Source organism: Schistocerca piceifrons, chromosome 3, assembly GCF_021461385.2.
Source record: "Schistocerca piceifrons isolate TAMUIC-IGC-003096 chromosome 3, iqSchPice1.1, whole genome shotgun sequence".
Lineage (NCBI taxonomy): Eukaryota > Metazoa > Arthropoda > Insecta > Orthoptera > Acrididae > Schistocerca > Schistocerca piceifrons.
In genome coordinates, this window is record NC_060140.1 from 346976123 (window position 1) to 346993378 (window position 17256).

The following is a 17256-nucleotide window of genomic DNA, read 5'->3' on the forward strand; positions in this document are numbered from 1 at the left end:
CTGCTATCCCTCTTGAGGTACCGGATGTTTAAACTCTGGTATCTCCACCGATACCTATTCAATTTGGTTGCATCTATCAGGCTATCAGTATCATTCAGGCACGCAAGCTGCCCACCAAGGCAATGTCTATGGATCATCTTCAATAGAATATAGACTAATTTTCAATGCTCATCTTCCTGACAAACTAAAAATCTGATTTTTACTAATTATACTTCAAAAATAAAATTATATGTGATCTCGCAAATGAAAGTCCTGTTGGGCAAGCACAGGCAAAATGTGTCCCTAATAGACTGTATATCTATACTTAATACAGCTCATGTCAAATGAAGTCACAATCTGCGAGTAAGTTTACTAATACAATATAAAGTAACTACAGGATCATTATAAATGAATGAAGTTGTTTCAATGTACTACAGAGATATTTTTTACACAATGTTGCAGTCATCCTGTGGAGCTCAAAAATATTTGTTTGTTGCAGGAGTTTTCACTTTTTCTACAACCAGTATAGGCTACACCTGTTAGGTGTTAATAAAAATGGCAACAGGTAATGGGAAACTTATGTAGCACTTGCATTTTATTTACATCAGTCTGTAGCACTGGTGAGTCACTTTAGAATGCAATTTCACAAATATGCACCAACTGTAAATGCTATCTGACAATAGTAGTTTTTTGTTTGTTTTTTGCTATGGTTGTAGGGCGCAAAACTGCTACGGTCATTAGCGCCCAGTCTGTGACTTAGGAAAAGGCAGAAATGGGAACGAAACTCAAAAAAATGGAGAAACTAAAAATAGAAGGAAAGCTTAAAAAACCACTAAAAAAGGGGGTTGTTGTCCCCAAAAAGAGCGTCAAATGACTGATGTCATCTCACTGGCACTAATAAACTCGAGAACGTGATCGGCTGAGTGCGAGTCATCTGCTAAAATGGACGATATTTCAGGCGACAGCTGTAGACGGATGCGTAACGGAGTAAAATAGGGGCACTCAAGTAAAAGGTGCCTTACTGTCCACAGGTGAGAGCAGTGGGGACAGAGTGGGGGAGGATCACTACTTAAAAGACGTCGATGGCTAAAAAGACAGTGCCCTATCCGGAGTCTAGTTAAAATTACCCCCTCCCGACGACGCGTTCAGGAGGAAGAGGTCCATGCACAGGGAAGAGCTTTCACTTCCCGCAATTTATTGTTGGGAAGTGTCGACCAATGTGTGTGCCATAAAAGAGTAACACGACGACATAAAACACTCCGTAGATTGGCGAAGGGAATCGTGCGAATAGCTGGCTGAAGAAGAGAGACTGCAGCCTTGGCCGCTATATCGGCCGCCTCATTTCCACAGATACCAACGTGTCCTGGGATCCAGAGGAACACCACAGAGACGCCCCCTGAGAGAATCTGAACAGATAACATACTGTACCCGCTGATGGCGACGGATGTATTGGACAGCCTGGAGAATAGCGTAAAGCCCCGCAGTATAAACCGAACACTGGTCGGGAAGCCGAAATCAATTTGGGGTGTCGCCAACAATATAGGCACTCCCTACACCTAACGATATTTTCGAGCCATCAGTGTAAATAAATGTGGCTTCCTTCATTTGTGCACATAGAGCAGCAAATGCCCGACGATAAACAAGTGAAGGGGTACCATCCTTGGGAAATTGACAAAGATCACGGAGCAGGCAGGTCCGGCGACGGAGCCAAGGCGGTGCTGTACACCAAGTTGTCAAGAAGGTTTTAGGAAAGCGGAAGGAAAGAGAATGGAGCAGTTGACGGAAGCGGACTCCCGGTGGTAGTAGGGAAGAATGGCGGCCAGCATACCCTACATCCAAGGAGGCGTCGAAAAAAATGTCATGGGCCGGATTAGCAGGCATGGAAGACAGATGGCTAGCATAATGACTCAGAAGGACTGCTTGCCGATTGGACAGCGGAGGTTCAGCAGTCTCAGCATAAAGGCTTTCCACAGGGCTGATGTAAAAAGCTCTAGACACAAGCGTAATCCACGGTGGTGGATAGAGTCGAGACGCCGAAGAATAGACGGCTGAGCAGAGGAGTAAACTATGCTTCCATAGTCCAATTTCGAGCGGACTAAGGCGTGATAGAGGCGGAGAAGGACCACTCAGTCCGCTCCCCAGGAGGTACCATTCAGGACACGGAGGGTGTTGAGGGATCACAGACAGCGAGCGGAAAGATAGGAAATGTGGGAGGACCAGCACAGTTTTCTGTCAAACATAAGACCCAAGAATTTAGCGACGTCCGAAAACGGAAGGTTGACAGGTCCTAGATGTTAGGAGGGTGGAAGAAACTCCTTACGACGCCAAACATTAACACAAACGGTCTTACTGGGAGAAAAGCGGAAGCCGGTTTCGATGCTCCAAGAGTGGAGGCGATCAAGACATCCTTGAAGACGTCGTTCAAGAAGGCTAGTCCGTTGAGAGCTGTAGTAGATCGCAAAATCGTCCACAAAGAGGGGGCCTGAGACATCGGGAAGGAGACAGTCCATAATGGGATTTATGGCAATGGCAAACAGTACAACACTTAGCACGGAGCTCTGGGGTACCCCGTTTTCTTGGGAGAAAGTACGGGAGAGAGTAGTGTTCACCCGCACTCGAAATGTGTGCTCTGCCATAAATTCGCAAAGAAAAAGGGGCAGCCGACCTCGAAAGCCCCAAGAGAACAGTGTGCGGAGGATGCCTGTCCTCCAACAGGTATCGTATGCTCTCTCCAGATCAAAAAATATTGCTACTGTTTGGCGTTTCCGGAGAAAATTGTTCATGATATAAGTGGAGAGAGCAACAAGATGGTCAACTGCAGAACGGTGCTTTCTGAAACCACATTGGGCAGGTGTTAAAAGACTGCGGGCCTCCAGCCACCAAGCTAAACGGCAATTCACCATACGCTCCAAAACCTTACATACACTACTCATGAGAGAAATGGGGCGATAGCTACAGGGGAGATGTTTGTCCTTTCCAGGTTTCGGAAAAGGAACGACGATAGCTTCCCGCCATCGTCTGGGAAAGGTACTGTCAGTCCAAATTTGATTATAAAGGCGAAGGAGGTAACACAGACTATGATTTGGATGTGGATACCATCTGGTCCTGGGGCGGAGGAGCGAGAAGAAGAGAGTGCATGTTGGAGTTCCTGCATGGAGAAAACAGTATTATAGCTTTCGCGATTTTGAGAGGAGAAACGAAGAGGTTGCACTTCTGCTGCACGTTTCTTCGGGAGAAACACTGGCGGGTAATTTGAAGAGCTTGAAATCTCAGCAAAGTGTTGACCCAATGAGTTAGAAATTGCGACGGGGTCCACTAACGTATCATGTGCGACAGTGAGCCCAGAGACCGGGGAGAAACTAGGCGTGCCAGATAACCGTCGAATCCGACTCCAAACTTCCAAGGAGGGAGTGAAGGTGTTAAATGAGCTAGTAAAGTAGGTCCAGCTTGCCTTTTTGCTATCGTGGATTGTACATGGAACTGCTTATAGCGGATACAGTTGGCCAAAGTAGGATGGTGGCGGAAAACGCGAAGAGCACGTCGCCGCTCACGTATTGCGTCACAGCATGCCTCGTTCCACCAAGGAACTGGGGGGTGCCGGGGCAATTCGGAGGAGCGTGGTATTGAATGTTCCACAGCTGTAAGAATAACGTCTGTAATATGTGTGATCTCATCGTCGATGCTACGAAAGTGACGGTCATCGAATGTCGCTAGAGACGAAAAAAGTGTCCAATCGGCTTGGGAAAACTTCCAGTGTCGCGGGCGCATATATGGCAGTTGAGGCTGCAGTCTAAGGACACATGGAAAGTGGTCACTCGAGTGTGTATCATCAAGGGCGAACCATTCAAAGTGTTGAGCTAGCCGAACAGTACCGACCGAAAGGTCCAAATGAGAGAAATTTGTCGTGGAGAAAGACAAATATGTAGGGTCCCCAGTGTTGAGGCAAACGAGATCTGCTTGGTGGAAGACGTCTAGCAATAGTGAGCCACGCGGACAAGGATGTGGAGATCCCCAAAGCGGGTGGTGGGCATTGAAGTCCCCAACCAGCAAATAGGGGGGTGGAAGCTGACCAAGAAGATGAAGGAGATCAGCTCATGCCATTGGTGTAGATGATGGAATGTATACAGTACAAAGAGAAAAGGTGTATCCAGAAAGGGAAAGACGGATAGCGACAGCTTGGAAAGAAGTGTAAGGGGACTGGGTGATAATGGAGAGTATCATGGAGAAGAATCATAAGTCCTCCATGTGCTGGAGTGCCTTCAACAGAGGGGAAATCAAATCGGACGGACTGAAAATAGGGGAGAACAAAGCGGTCGTGGGGATGCAGCTTTGTCTCCTGAAGACAGAAGATGACCGGTGAGTAGGATCGTAAGAGGATCGACAATTCATCCCGATTGGCTTGAATGGCGCGGATATTCCAGTGGATAATGGACATAGCGTGAACAGAAAATGGAGGGATGGGACCAAGGTTGCCGTCAACTCAATGACTGCTCAGAGCTTGCGACCGACAGCATGGAACGGCATTCAGCCGAAGGCACAAGATCCTGATCCATAGGTTGTTCAGGAGCAGCTCCTGCCACCAGCGATCGGCCGGTTGATCGGCCGCCAGCAGTGTGCCTCGGCGACACAGAAGTCGGCCGAGGCCGGTTACTGCCAGGTGGTGCTGTAGATGAGACACGTCTTGGCGGAGAAGGAGAGGAACTGGGTTTCTTAGTAGCCTTCTTGGAAACATGATGTTTATATGAAGGAGGAACCGATGGTTGTGAAGTTGGGGTACGTAAAAAAATCTTCACGAGTATGCTCTTTTTTCGAAGTCTTGGTGTCTGACTTTTGGGCTCGAGATTTAGCAGAACCCGATGAAGGGTGAGCCATAGAGTGAGCAGGCGAAAGTGGGGAGGTTGAACGGGCGATCTTTGCACTGGCCGGCTGTATTTTCCTGTCTGAGGCACAGTGGGCTTTCGACTGGCGAATAATTTTCAAGCAGCAAAGGTCGACACCTTTTCCTTCACTCTGATTTCCTTAATGAGCTTTTCGTCTTTAAAAATGGGGAATAACGAGAGGAAGCAGCGTGGTCACCCATACAGTTGATGCAACGAGGGGATGGAGGTGGACAAGCACCCTCATGGGCATCCTCGCCACACGTAACACATTTGGCTGGATTGGAACAGGACTGGCTGGTGTGATTGAACCGCTGACACCGATAGCAACGCGTAGGGTTTGGGATGTAAGGGCGAACAGAAATTATCTCATAGCCCACTTTGATTTTCGATGGGAGTTGAACTTTGTCAAATGTCAAGAAGACAGTACGGGTTGGAATGATGTTCGTGTCAACCCTTTTCATGACTCTATGAACAGCCATTACGCCCTGGTCAGACAGGTAGTGTTGAATTTCCTCGTCGGACAATCTGTCGAGGGAGCGTGTATAAACGACCCCACGTGATGAATTTAAAGTGCGGTGTGCTTCCACCTGGACAGGGAATGTGTGTAACAGTGAAGTACGCAGCAGTTTTTCTGCCTGGAGGACACTGACTGTTTCTAACAACAAAGTGCCATTTCGTAATCTGGAACAAGACTTTACAGGACCTGCAATTGCGTTGACACCTTTCTGAACAATGAAAGGGTTGACCGTGGAGAAGTCATGACCTTCGTCAGACCGAGAAACAACAAGGAACTGTGGCAACGATGGAAGGACTGTCTGTGGCTGAGACTCAGGACCAATCGGCACTTTCGGAAGGTATCAGCTCGGGTAATCACCCCTCCCTGGGCCTGGCCATTACCAGGGGGTACATACGTGTCCCACCTGTCTACCTGGGGCGGGGAATTACATGTTACCCTGTCACCGGCTATGCATGAAAATGCGTGGGTCGGCCTTCAGACATGCACAGGGAGGAAAAAAGAGAAAGGGAAAAACAAAGAAAGGGAAAGGAAAGAAGACAGGTCTCAAACATCACAGGGGAGAAAAGGGTAGAGAGAAGAGGTAAGGAAAAGAGAAGGACAAAGGAAGGATGAAGACGTGCAAGCAGAGAAAGCGAAGAATGTGTGACATTTTCGAGCGTCCGTGTGACGCAGGCACAAAACATACTCCCAGAGGGGGAGAAAGGGAAGGAAAGAGGCAGAGGTGAGGGGGGGGGGGGTGGGGGGGGGGGAGGGCGAAGATGGAGGATAGGGAAGGATGCGGAAAAGGAAGGTATGCAGCCCGGAAAGGAAGGAGGGCCACATTAGCTCGGGGTCCCGTGCTCGCTACGCACGTATCCACAAAAGAGTTGTGGACCCCCTGGGTGGACAACAGTAGTTGCTGGCAAAATACGTCTGAAGGAATGGTTGAGCACATGTGAGTGAGTTTCCTACAAAATCCACACTTGTTAACAGATTAAAAGGATGATTTTGGTGACAAAATGTTGCAATTAGAACACAATGAATGAATCTGGGGTAAATATAGCTCACTACTGTGTAACAAATCTACAACTCACAATTTTAAAAAATGTGTTTGGTGCTAACTTAAATATTATAGTTTATGGTCCTTTTTGTTCGTGGAAGAAACCATTACAGAAAAAACGTATCTCAAAATTGTTTCATAATACAGCCACAAACTGTGAGTATGTCATCATCAACAACATGATGGTCCCATTCACTTACACTGAAGTGACAAAAGTTGTGGGATAGAGATATTCACATACACTGATGGCAGTAGTATCGCATACACAAGGTATAAAAGGGCAGCGCATAGGTGCAGCAGTCATATGTGCTCAGGTGATTTATGTGAAAATGTTTCCGATTTCATCATGGCCACACGACAGGAATTAACAGATTTGAACGCAGAATGGTAGTTGGAGACAGACGCATGGGATGTTCCACTTCAGAAATCGCTAGAGAGTTCAGTATTCCAAAATCCACAGCGTCAAGTGTGTGTGCCAAGAATGCCAAATTTCAGACATTACCCCTTACTACAGACAACACAGTGGCCAATGGCCTTACATAATGACAGAGCAGAGGTGTTTGCACAGCATTGCCAGTGCTATCAGACAAGAAACACTGTGCAAAATAACCACAGAAATCAATATGGGACATACGACGAATTTATCCGTTAGGACATTGCGGCGAATTTTGGTGTTAATGGGCTATGGCAGCAGGCGACCAATGTGAGTGCCTTTGCTAAGAGCATGATATTGCCTGCAGTGCCTTTCATGGACTTGTGACCATGTTGGTTGGACCCAGAAGACTGGAAAACAGTGGCCTCGTCAGATGAGCCCCAATTTCAGTTGGTAAGAGCTGATGGCGCAGACCCCATGCAGTTGTGCACCCAAGTTGTCAACAAGGCATTGTGCAAGCTGATGGTGGCTTCATAATGGTGTGGGCTGTATTTACCTGGAATGGACTAGTTCCACTGGTCCAGCCTAACTGATCATTGACTAACCATTTATGTTCGGATATCTGGAGACCGTGTGCAGCCATTTATGGTCTTCATGTGCTCAAACAATGGAATTTCCAGCAAATGATTTGGCCATGCCAATCACCTGACATTTATGGGACTTAAGAGGTCAGTTCATGCACTAACTCATCCAGAGGTAATACTTTCGCAATTATGGATGGCTATAGAGGCAGCATGGCTCAATACTTATGAACGGCACTTCCAATGACTTGTTGAGTCCATGCCACATTAAGTTGCTGCACTACACTGGGTAAAAGGAAGTCGAACATGATACTGGGAGCTACCACCTCATGTATATCTCAATGTTTATGAATAATAAAACACAACACAGTGTGTGGAGCCAATGGTCAAAAATGCCAGTCCTGGTCTCCTACTCACTCAATTTAATTTCATAATTTTTTTTATATGAGATTCAGTATTCGAACTACCGTTACCAACAGATTTACCAGCACTATCAAATTGCATCTAAATTGCCTTTGAAGAGATTAATGCAATCCTTCTACATCAAGTGCAGAAAACAGTCAACAACAAAAAATCAGTGAGGAGGAACACACTGTACACCTGTAACACAAATCTATGAGTTTTCTGTAAGAATACAAAGCTCCTCAATATTTCACGAATAACATTTTAGTGTAACCCACATTTAGTCTGCACATGTGAGAAGCAAGTACATTGTGTTAAGTAAATAACTGCACATGTTGCTTAGGCTTCCACAAACATCGTTGAATTCTTAAACTTATTTCCCAGTACACTGCATTTTTACTGTTGCTGATATGAGGTGTCAGATTCAGATTAATTGTAATTTTTGTAATCACAATACAACACATAAATATAATTTCCATGCAGAGCCTACATCGTTATCTAGGTTACAGATTGGGGTTTTGTATTCTGGAGTGAATGTCTTCAACAATCTCTCATCCAGCTTAAAACAAGAAACTCCGAATCCCTAAAAAACCAAAAGAAAATTAAAATAATTTCTTGTCAGTCTTACAAATTACCTGGTTCTATAGATTCAAAGATTTAAAATTCATGTTAGTTGCATTATAAGAAGTAGAGTTCTTTGAAACAGTTATTTATTCTTGCACCATATAGTTCTACCGGTATTCTTGATGAATGCAAAGTATTAGTGACAATTACTCTGACTGAGGGAACAGCTTATTTTTGAAAAGTAGCACCTACCATAACAATAGGTAGCATGTCAAAGTTGAGTGACTGTAGGAAGCTACAAGATGACTCAGATTAAAGTTCTGGTCGGTGTGATGAACGGCAACTAGTCCTAAATGTGGAAAAATATAAATTAATACAGATGAGAAGGAAGAACAAACCTATAATGTTCAGATACAGTATTACTAGCCTCCTACTTGACACTGTCAAGTTGTTTAAATATCTGGGCATAACATTGCAAAGTGATATCAGGTGGAACGAGCATGTGATGACTGTGCTACGGTAGGTGAATGGTCGACTTCGGTTTATTAGGAGAATTTTTGGAAAGATTGGTTCATCAGTAAAGGAGACTGCATATAGGATGTTGGTGCGATTATTCTTGAGTACTGGCAAAATGTTCGGGATCCGTACCAGGTCGGACTGAAGGAAGATATTAAAGCAATTCAGGGGAGGGATGCTAGATTTGTTACTGGTAGGTTCGAACAACACAGGTGTTACGCAGATGCTTCAGGAGCTCAAATGGGAATTCCTGGAGCGAAGGCGACGTTCTTTTTGAGAAACACAACTGAGAAAATTTAGAGAATTGGCATTTGAAGCTAACTGCTGAATGATTCTACTTCTGCCAACATACACTGCGCGTAATGTCCACAAAGAGAAGATAGAGAAATTAGGTCTCATTGGAGGCCTACAGACATTTGATTTTCTCTTGCTCTATTTGTGAGTGGAACAGGAGAAGAAATGACAAGCAGTGGTAGGTAATGACAATTATCAATGTGCTTTCTATCAGATGCTTCTCTTTGTTGATGTACACTGAGACAACAAAAGTCATCAGATAACTCCTAATATCATGTCGGACCTCCGTTTGCCTGGTGTAATGCAGCAACTCAATGTGGCATGGCTCAACAAGTTGCTGGAAGTCCACTGCAGAGATATTGAACCATGATGCATCTACAGCCGTCCATAATTGTGAAAGTATTGTGATTGTAGGATTTTGTGCACAAATTGACCTCTTGATTACATCCTATAAATGACCAGATCATTCACTTGAATTGTCCAGAATGTTCTTCAAATCAATCTCGAACAAAGTAAAGTCGTGCTGCTCGCAAAGGCACTCACATTGGCTTTCTGCTGCCATAGCCTGTTAACGGCAAATTTCTCCACACTATCCTAATGCGTACATTTGTCGTCCCATGTCCACATTGATTTCTGCAGTTCTTCTATGGGATGTTGCTTGTCTGCTAGCACTGATCACACTTGCGCAAACACCTCTGTTTTCAGTCATTAAGTGAAGGCTGTCGGCCACTGCACTGTCATGATGGGATATAATACCTGAAATTTGGTATCCTCGCCACACTCTTGACACTGTGGATCTCAGAATATTGAATTCTCTAACAATTTCCAAAATGGAATGTCCTCTGCATCTAGCTCCAACTATTATTCAACATTCAAAGTATGTTAATGCCCCTTGTGTGGCCATAATCACATCGGAAACCTTTTCACATGAATCATATGAATACAAATGGTATCTCTGCCAATGCACTGCCCTTTTATACCTTGTGTTTGGGATGCTACCAACATCTGTATATGTGCATATCGTTATCACATGACTTTTGTTACCTCAGTGTATATCTTGACTATTCCATATCCCTGAGAGTTCTGTTAAGATGAGGTCTACAGAACGCAATGAAGAAAGTTTTAGTTGACAGTGTGTATGATATTAACAGTCACTTCCTTGAAATAGCTCAGAAGACTGCCATGGACAGTTCAAGATATCAAACAACAGAATGTACATAGGAAGTGTCGCATCCCACATACAGCCAAATAACAATTGGTCCATATTCTGCAAAAAGAATGAAGAATATAATTACCTCCTTCAAAATCAAAAACTCAAATGGAGCTGATAATACTTCATGTAAAGTACTATAATTCTGTTCTTCACATATCGGAAACAGTCACATATGCAACACATCACTACCGCACGAGATATTATCAGACAGACTGAAATATGCTATTGTCAGACCCGTTTGTAAGAATGGTAGTAAGACAGAAATTAATAACTGCTGAACAACCTCACTATTCACATACTTCTCAAAAGTACTGGGAAAAAAAGAATATGTATGCATAAGATATTTAGTCTCAATTTTGATTTCAAAAGTATCTCTCCACAAAATATACTATTTTTCAGTTCACGAGTCAGATTATATAAAATGTGAATGAGAAAATGCTGTCCACTGGTAACTCATGTGACTTGGCAAAAGCATTTGATTGCGCAGTTCACAGTATTCCGACAGAGAAGCTAAAATATTATGGTATTAGATACCTTGCTGGTAAATGGTTTTCATCCTATCTCAATAAAAGGATGCAGAGTTTAGCATTTAAGAAACTCGGGGAGTGTACACAATGAAACAGAAAATCCAGACTGAAGAATAATCACTAAAGATGAATCACATGGATGAATACTGGGCCCACTTTGGTTCCTGTTGTAAAATATATAAAAATGATCTGTCATTATGTAACCTAGAAAGAGAAGTAGTTCTCTCTGCTGATGATGGAAATGTTGCACTCATGCCTAATGAAGCAATTTCAACAGTTGAAGATGTAAATTAGTAGCTGATTCTCTGCAAATGGACTTTTAATGAACTTCGATAAAACACAATATATTCAATTCATCAATGCTAAGGTCTGACTGCACAATAAGAAATAATTCATGAAGGTACATCAGTAAGTGAAGCAGAATGTTCTATTAAGTCACCCACAACATTATTGCACTGCGGAGGTACCCTTTAGTTGACTTATCTTGAGTTTTTATCATGCTATTTCACGAGGACACGCTGAACCACTTAGTAGTATATGCACAAGTGTCTTGAAATCATACACAATGCAATGTGTTTTTCTGAATGTTAAATGCTAAGTGTTGTACTGTTTGCCATTGCCATAAATCCCATTATGGACTGTCTCCTTCCTGATGTCTCAGGTTCCTTCTTTGTGGACGATTTTGCGATCTACTACAGCTCTCAACGGACTAGCCTTCTTGAACGACGTCTTCAAGGATGTCTTGATCGCCTCCACTCTTGGAGCATCGAAACCGGCTTCCGCTTTTCTCCCAGTAAGACCGTTTGTGTTAATGTTTGGCGTCGTAAGGAGTTTCTTCCACCCACCTTACACATCTAGGGCCTGTCAACCTTCCGTTTTTGGACGTCGCTAAATTCTTGGGTCTTATGTTTGACAGAAAACTGTGCTGGTCCTCCCACATTTCCTATCTTTCCGCTCGCTGTCTGCAATCCCTCAACACCCTCCGTGTCCTGAATGGTACCTCCTGGGGAGAATGAATGATTTACACTATCCATAACTCATGTTAGTGTGACAAAGAAAGGAATGAGGAACTCAGCCATAAAAATCTTTGATCACCTGCCAAGTGATAAAGACAACTGAATGTATAATAAAATTAACTCCTCAAACACTATGTGAAATCATGTCTGCTTAATGACACCTTCCACACAGAATAATTCCTGTTCCACTGAGACGACATATTATAATTGGAAAATGACTCATCTGACTCATTCCACATCACAGTAAGAGGTCACAATTATTATGAACAGAACATGAATGTGAACTAACTATTTACCATGGAACAGCTGAAGCAAGTCACTGACCACAAGATTGGTACTTTTGTTTCTTCACTGCCCAGAAAACTGAACATTACAAAAACTTAACTGTTGTTATAGTATAGTATTAAAATAAATGAAATATGAAACGTATCAATCTTGTATTGAAGAAGCTTTGACAGTGCAAGAATTAAGCTGTTTGCTGTGAACTACATACAACCCAGTCAGTTATAATTTTGATTTTGCCTGGTGCAGTTGACTTCAGGATCTTAGTTAATTACATTACTCAACTAGTCAGTAGGCAGCCATTTGTGTAACGGACAAAACATTCTTTTTTGTAAATCTACAACATTTCAAATGTAATCCTTTCTTGAAAAAGTGCTAATCCAGCAATGTATGAAAGTTTCTATTAAAGGAGATAGGTAACGACAGAGCTGAGGCTAGGAGTTGAATGTGGGCCATGCCTCTGTAGTTCAATTGATAAAAAGTTTGCCTGTAAAAGGCATGGTTCCAGGTCCAAGTTCAGGTCCAGTACACAGTTTTAATTTGGCACAAAATTTCATAACTAAATGAACATATAAACAAATAACAAGAAGAAAATGTACTCACTAAACATAATGGGGAAGTGACCCTTGAAAGCTATCTCAGTAATCGCTCCACAAAGTATTTCAGCCTAATATTCTACAAAAAATTTGTTGCATTATATGAAACCATACTATAGCTTATGATATACGCCTTTAAACTTTATCCAGTAGATAACAATGAACAATTTGCCTGAAGAATGTGTTACACCTATCACAACTTTTTTAGAGTCAGAAGATTTACTACCTTCAGTCCTGGTGCAGTTTATTCTATTTCAGGCAAACCAAGATGGAAAAGTTAATGTTCCTTATCAGATCACATTACTAATAAGAAGGTACTGAACAGAACTAGGGAGACGAAATTTATGACACAACTGACTTACAGAAGGGTTTGATACGACACATTCTGACACATCAAGTGACCAGCAATTAAATACTAGAGGGAAGGGTAGGTTGGGGTCAGGGATAAAAATTGAAGAGGAAGAGCAACAGATGAATACAGTAAACAGATACAAAAGGATGTAAGTTGCAGAAGCTGTTCAGGTATGAAGAGACTTACTGAGGATATGGCAGCATGGAAGGCTGCATAAACCAGTTTTTAGACTGAAGACCACCACCACCGAGACAACAACAATATCCATTTAATGACAGAACAATCTGCTTCACAGAATAAGAATAAAAGATAATGCTTAATGTTCTGTCAATAATGAGGCAAACAGACACAGAGAAAGAGATTATATTCAGATATGGATGGTAGGGAGACTGGGCATAGCCTACCTGAAAAAAAAAAAAAAAAAAAAAAAAAAAAAAAAAAAAAAAAAAAAAAAAAAAAAGAGCAACTCAGCACTCACTTGTAGTGATATATAGAGGTTGCAGAAACCCTACATTAATCTTGCTACACAGATACTTCAACCCAGCTTCTTCCAAAACTTAGTCCAGTACATTAACCACTTCTGAGGAGTACTCTGGTAACATGGCTGAATAAGTGTAAAACTACCGTGACTGAAAATAGGCAGCAAACATTCCCTGAGTCCTGAAGATTTTATATGAAGAAGAACCTTCAGGGTTGTGAAACAAATAAAGGTAGACATTAACAAAGGCAAGCAAATCTTGTAACTGTAACATGATTACTGTCTTAACAATAAGCTACCACCATACTTCTAAATTCTATTTCTGCTGTATTTTATAAAGTAAATTAGAAAGAAACCTGCTACTTTGGAAACCGCTACTGCCTGCTCAGTTATAATAGATGGCAGCTTGTTTATCTGCTACTGGTAATTTAATATTTTCTCTGTAAATATGTAGTCCTATTTACAGTATACTGCCACTTGTCATGCAGCTATTCTGAGGATACTTGCCATTTTGCTAATAGAACTTTTCAATCTTTGAATCTAGATATTCAGATAATTTGCAGGTGGGGATGGGCTCATAAGGTATTTTTTTTAATTGTTAGGGATTCTTAATTTCTTGTTTTATGCTAGGTGGAAGCTTGATGAGATATTCAACACCAGAGTACATAATTCCACTCCCAACCTTAGAGAAGCATGTTACACAGGTCATTCTGTTGCTTTTGGTACATATCAAAAATATGTAAGAAGCCTAAAACTGACAACAGGCTTACAATAGGCTGGTTATAAGGATAAATATAAGAGACTTTAGTACTACTACCATTGTGCATGATGCTCCTTTGTTGTCATAATCTGTGTGCATAAGATGCTGATGTGATTCATCTCAACTTTAACAGCAATTTCTTATAACGGATGCAGCATATTTATGCGAAATGAGCAGCTCATGTGGTACTATCTGTTATAACAAATTCTCCACTGTCTGTGTACTGCTCATGGTTGCAGATAATTTACATGATAGTAGGATACAGTGGCAAATACGATATCACCAAAATTTCAGCATAAACCACTCAATGAAATCCAATACGTAAAAACACCATGCCATAAGAATTGTAACTGCTATCATGACATCCCATGTATTGATTTCACCAATTCACAATCAAAGCATTGCCTTCTAACATAACCTAGACCATAGGCTACGTTGCAGGTCAGTATGCTACTACAATCTAAAAAAATAACATAAGGAAAATAAATACTATCAGTGTTCTGATCTACTTCTGTCTGTGCACATACATGTAACACCAACATAATTATATGACATATCAAAGCCAAAGTCTGGCATCGAGAGGTTCAACTGGCTCTTACTGTGGGCAACCAGTTCAAATCTGCACCATGATCTGCATTCTACATTAAAATATAGGCTCCAAAATTACAGATTGTTGTACATAGCTCTGAAGTCAGATAAATGTGAGTACCACATCCTACTCTTAGTCTCATGGAGAAATGCAATGCTCATGGCAATGTTGCTTCAATTAGCAAATGTAACTGGCTCCACTGGCTAAAATACTGTTAATGTCAACTAATGAGAGGTCCTTAGCACCTAAGTCGAACTCCTGAAAGTACTGCCTTTGTCAACAACATTCATGTTTCTTCAATATATCTCCCTTAAACATTAATAATACAAGAAAACGAAAACAAGATGACATACTTCTCACTATCAAGCCTACACCACTACGGTACTCAACTTGAAAAGGTGGAATACAGTATTTAGAATGGTCGTTAAGGAAGATGTAAGGAAATCAATGCAATATTTTAAGGGTAATTCACAGACTATACAGCAACATCTAGGCTAAGTATGGTAATTTCTATAAACAGCAATATTGCAACTGCAACTGATTCTGACCAATAAACAGGATGCCAATGAATGGACTAGAGCAAACCTCATAGTTAAAATGGAAAAAGTATTCAGGAAATGTTCTTGAAAGGACAACCTATTAGACATAACTACAGACGTTAGAGTCAATTTTTTTCCTGAAGAAAATGAAGCTCCTTTTTCTCTGAGTTTACAGCATCCACTTGGTACCACAGATACAGAGACCAAACAATCAGGAGCAAACAAAAAAAGTCAACAGTAGTAGTAACCACAGCAATTTTAAATTACTGGTACCACAGTCAGCAAAAAAGACCTGTACATTCTACTTTTATTCAAAGCAATTAAATAATTATGGTGTTCTAACAAATTACACAAAAATTTCACTTCTAGATAATACAGTTCTCTCTCTCTAAAAGGCCAAGAAACTATGTCAGAAATGTTCTATGGAAGTGCAGGAAATAACTTTGGTTTCTGAAAGATACAGGAAAATATACCATAACGTTTATGGAAAGTGTGCAATGCTTAAATGCTCAGAGGCACTGCCAATGGGAAAAATAATTACCAATGTCCATGCATTATTGTTTCAAACCTTTAGTGTTCCACTGATATCCTGGGAGTTACAGAACTTAATCAGCTTGACAAGGATGCAACACGGGCTCCCTGAGCCTTAAGTGAAAGGATTGCCATCAAGTAGTGCAACAAAAACTGGGAAAATACTGATATTCAAGTTTACATATCCAAATATGTAATGTTTGCCTTTTCAAACATATTAGGCTCCCTTTACTAATTTTGATGGGGCCTTACCAAAGCTAATGGTCAAATGCGTAAGCTACGAAGCTATTTTCTCTCCAGTTCGGGTTTTTGTGATGTTTTACCTTTAACTCCCGTGCAGCATAATACGCTTCCACTGTTCTTAACTTCTTAATTTCTTTCTCAAATGTTATATGGAAAAGCGAACTTTAGTCACACAAAAGATAGCGTGCAACGTACCGTTTCTTTTTTCCGAGATATCTTTGCAGGCAACTGTTAACTTTTTACTGTCATTATGAACAATGCTGACCAGTTCCTCCTCTGATGAATCGGTGTCGCTTATGGATTGGGGAAGGGGAGAATATAACGCTCCCTGCCCAGATCCACCGCTGGACATTTAGTGCCTCTTTAATAAAAAGAAATTCCACACAAATCATATAAATATTTCAGAATAAAGCCCCTGAGATACATAACAGTAAGAGAGCTCTGATTAGTACCGTAGAACACGAGGCGCTAACAATAATTTATTTTCTTTTGAACATCCAGCATAGCGCCAAAAAATAAAACTATACACAAATAATACGTCGCCGCCTAATACTTTAACAATCTACGCGGCTCAGCTAATTCCGCATTGCCTTTAATGTCAAACATTCGCTAAATTTCTGTCGTCGGCAAATACCAGATGGCACCACCGCTAAAATCTAGCCTGAGATGTTGTTCTACGGGAAGTAATGCGCGGGAAGCTTTAAATAACAATTAATCATCACTCGTCTAATATTAAGCCGCCAGCTTATCCTTATTGGTTGTAAACACAGCTAAATTTACAGTTAACAAACATAAGGTTTATTCTAATTTTAGTATCATTGTTAAATTAGTTTGAAGATCATTTTGAGATGATCATAATCTATTTTGGTAATAAATACTTTTAGGAAATTATTAAATTGAGAGACATTGACGAGCAGTACACCAAGTCCTTTCATACATACATGATTTTTTTCATCATTACTAACTTTTCTACAAGAGCGTGTTT

The 17256-nt window shown here is 41.5% G+C and overlaps 1 protein-coding gene across 2 annotated transcripts in view; it reads right to left on the reverse strand.

Moving 5' to 3' along the window:
• The window catches only part of LOC124787960 (protein FAM234A), a 113726-nt gene extending 96809 nt beyond the window's left edge, over nt 1-16917 (reverse strand). Inside the window, exons 1-2 of one of the 2 annotated variants that reach the window (XM_047254964.1) lie at nt 16724-16917; nt 16467-16632 (exon numbers count right to left, since the gene is read on the reverse strand). In XM_047254964.1, the coding sequence (XP_047110920.1) occupies nt 16467-16623 (157 nt within the window). In that variant the 5' untranslated portion in view covers nt 16624-16632; nt 16724-16917. Of the gene's footprint in view, nt 1-16351; nt 16633-16723 lie in introns of those variants that run through there. The other variant, XM_047254966.1, reaches the window with a different exon arrangement.
• Nucleotides 16918-17256: the final 339 nt, after the last annotated feature.